Source organism: Carica papaya, chromosome 2 (genome assembly GCF_054855325.1).
Source record: "Carica papaya isolate Zhongbai chromosome 2, ASM5485532v1, whole genome shotgun sequence".
In the NCBI taxonomy this organism is placed as follows: Eukaryota; Viridiplantae; Streptophyta; class Magnoliopsida; order Brassicales; family Caricaceae; genus Carica; species Carica papaya.
Genome location: NC_142310.1, coordinates 12,011,320 through 12,014,612, shown reverse-complemented (window position 1 = coordinate 12,014,612; position 3,293 = coordinate 12,011,320). Strand labels below are relative to the sequence as shown.

The window sequence follows — 3,293 nt, the reverse complement described above, 5'->3', positions numbered from 1 at the left end:
TAAAAAAAGATAAAGAAAATTATCTTCTAAAAATATTACTAAAACATGGTGGCTGTTATGCCAGTATGATTAATTACCATTCTTGTTGTTGATATATATATATATATATATAATTTAATTTTCATTATTTAGTTTTATTTTTATTTTTAAATCTAAAAGAATTAAAATCGAATAAATTCTTTGATCAATTAGAACTCGCATGAGATATTAAAAATTAAATAATCAAATTAATCTACATTTTCCATATGATACAAAAGTTGTTTTTGAGGAATCATGTGGTAAATAAAATTGATTACATGGATGATGACACAATTATTAATTTTTCCTATTTGTATAAAGAAACACATATCTATTACATATTGAGATCCTATATATAACTTAAGATTTTGTATCCATATTTATATAAGAAATGAATCAGTGTTGAAATTCCATATATAACATATCCAATATCCATGGCAACATTAGAATTAATGTTTCCTACCTCAAAATCATGAATAAGTTTCTCAAATTTCTTTTTAACTTTTCTCTTTTGTACTTTCGCTCCTTCTGAAGAGACGTACACCCACGTAAATATGTATTCAAATAGTATATGCTTCAACTTTATAAGTTATATATCATTTACTATATGAAAAAAAAAAAAAAAAAAATTTATCCAACATGTTACAAATTTATTGATGCAATTAAATATATTAAAAACTCAATTGCACCAAATAAAACTTCCCTAGTAAAAACAAGACTAGAGCATGCATTTAGACACAATTTTTCCTTGACTAGAACAATGAGAACTCAATTATTGAGAAAAGATGACGTCATAATTTTGTTGAATAAGAATCTCTGTTGGTCCACTTGGCAAGCCATGTGGACTAATAATTGACGCGACCACCATGCTTCTACCACGTGGCAGTTAAGGCCCCCTGAATATTCCACCATGTTGAAACTTCAAAGTTGCTTCGCGCGTCTCTCTAATCTGCACGTGTCAAACGCGTGAAGGATGAGATTCCGTAGCGCCTTCTGTTTGGCTCCAATACTCACCGTTTCACTTGGACCACAGAGTCTTCCGCCACGACTCCTACCACTTTACACTCGCGGCGCATTGTAGCATATTTTGACACGTCGGATTCACCGGTAATTTCCGGTGACCTTTCAAATTGACCGTCTGAAACTGGCTAGAGCCAGTCACTCACAGTATAAATTGCGTTGTCTGTGGAATTCCATACTTTTATGTGTGCGGCTGTGCCCTAGGTGTTGGTTGTTATATACGGTTAAGCCACTCTGGTTATGATAGCTCGCCGGTGCCGGACACCGGAGAGCCGCCGCCGGACATTTCCAGCTCTCGGCTTCTCCAGTCTCAGATTCTTCCGATAACGGCGGTTGAGGTAAAAGAACAAACTAAAATAAAATTAAAAAAACAGATACTATACACAGTATTTACAGTATGCCTAATACTAAAGCCAACAAGAGAGGGGCGCACGAGTCGGAGAAGAATCGGAGGGGAAGGTTAGCGGAGAAAGCATCGTCGTTTCATGGAAGAGCTTCGGTTCATCCGCCGTCCTCCGACCTCCGGCGACCAAAGACTGTTCCGGACTTGCTTTCTTCTGGCAAGGTATTCGCTGGAGCGGCGGTTACAACAACGCCGCCTCGTCTCACGAAGCTGCTTCTAAACGTGACGATCCAGGGGAGCCTGGGACCGGTCCAGGTGGTGATGGCGCCGGAGAATACCGTCGGCGACTTGGTGACCGCCGCAGTCCGTCAATATGTCAAGGAAGGCCGCCGACCATTGTTGCCGTCCAGCGACGCGTCGCGCTTCGACCTCCATTACTCCCAATTTAGCTTAGAAAGTAAGTCTCCGCTGCGATTAAATGAATATTGTTTAGTTAATTGGTGGTCGACCTCCATTACTCCAAATTTAGCTTAGAAAGTAAGTCTCCGCTGCGATTAAATGAATATTTTTTTAGTTAATCGGTGGTGATTGATGGATTTGTGGATGTGGATTCAGGTTTGGAAAGGGAGGAGAAGCTAATTTCGTTAGGATCGAGGAACTTCTTTCTTTGCCAGAAAAAGACAGAAAAGGATGGTGGGAGCGTAACGACGTCGTCTGATTCCAAGCGGTGTTCGAAGCAGGCAGAGACCGCGGCGAGAAATGGGTTAGGCTGGTTGAAATTCATGGATTTCTTGCTGTGAGTAGCAGTTTATGAACAATATAACATTAGAAGTTTTTGTTGATTAAAGAATAGAATGGAGTTGTTGTGGAAGTAAATCAATTTGGATTCAGAGAGTAGTTAGTATATGCATATAGGAAGTTGATGCAATTTGTACAGTGAAGCTAGATGTGGTTCATTAATGGCGGAGGGGGAGCAATCCTTAGTCCTTTGCTGCAATTTTAATGTGATAATTGAGTTTATATGGGTTAATCTCGTGGTGGGTATAGATAAAGTATTATTATGCATCTTTTTTTTTTTTTTTTTTTTCAGTACATGTGATCATAGGGTTGAGTTGATTGGTTGAGAAAAATTCTAGATGAATATGTGTATATGTTACATATATATTTCTTTACGGCTGTGTATATATATATATATATATAAAAAGAAAAATCGGTTGGTATAAGTTAATAAATGATAAAATAATTGTATACCCATGTGAAAATGATAAAATAATAATGAGTGAGGTAGTAAAATTTATGGCTGTTCAAACTGAAAAGTGTCAAGTGCTGCAATAATTTGGAGTCAACTAACCGCCCGCCATATCTCCTTGTGTTGCGGGTTATATAAAACAAACATTCTTACTCCTTTAAAAAGTAGGAGGGTGAGAGCGTGAGCGTTTGCGGTCAATACTAAAAAATAGTTTTCACTGAAATATGTATATTTTTTATTATATAATAATAACTTTATACAATATACTTAACAAATATATATATGTTATTTCTTGCAATCAACAATATATTCAAATACTCAACTGTTTATTTTTTTTTGTAGTTAGCATTTAGTGCTTTAGACACATTTTTTTAGCAACTCCAAACACCTGTAAATCACATAAAGGAAGTTATACTTTTACTTAGACTACTTTTGACACTTTTATTATGAGTTTAAATTAATTAAAAACATTCTTATCATAAACTATTAAATAATTAATAAAAAATATATATAATCCCTTTAAAAAGTTAATGGAAAAAATTAATTCAAACTATTATTTGAATGTTTAATTACCTATATAAGCTAGTGGGAAATGGCGAGCAACAAGTGACGGGTGATGAAGGGCGAGTGTCAAAGAGTGGGCAACAAGTAGTCGGCGGGGGA

General features: G+C 36.0%; 1 protein-coding gene across 1 annotated transcript; it reads left to right on the top strand.

Annotated features, from left to right (window-relative positions):
- The first annotated feature begins 1,207 nt into the window (after positions 1 to 1,207).
- On the top strand, positions 1,208 to 2,411 carry LOC110815593 (uncharacterized). The gene is made up of 2 exons (XM_022043430.2): positions 1,208 to 1,838; positions 1,997 to 2,411. Exons 1-2 carry the CDS (start codon positions 1,436 to 1,438, stop codon positions 2,179 to 2,181), a joined length of 588 nt encoding a protein of 195 aa, XP_021899122.1. The 5' UTR covers positions 1,208 to 1,435; the 3' UTR covers positions 2,182 to 2,411.
- The last annotated feature ends 882 nt before the right edge of the window (positions 2,412 to 3,293 follow it).

Coding starts and splice junctions, on each gene's coding strand:
- LOC110815593 (XM_022043430.2), top strand. CDS start 1,436: ATGCCTAATACTAAAGCCAACAAGAGAGGGGCGCACGAGTCGGAGAAG. Junction 1,839..1,996: donor CTCCCAATTTAGCTTAGAAA/GTAAGTCTCCGC, acceptor ATGTGGATTCAG/GTTTGGAAAGGGAGGAGAAG.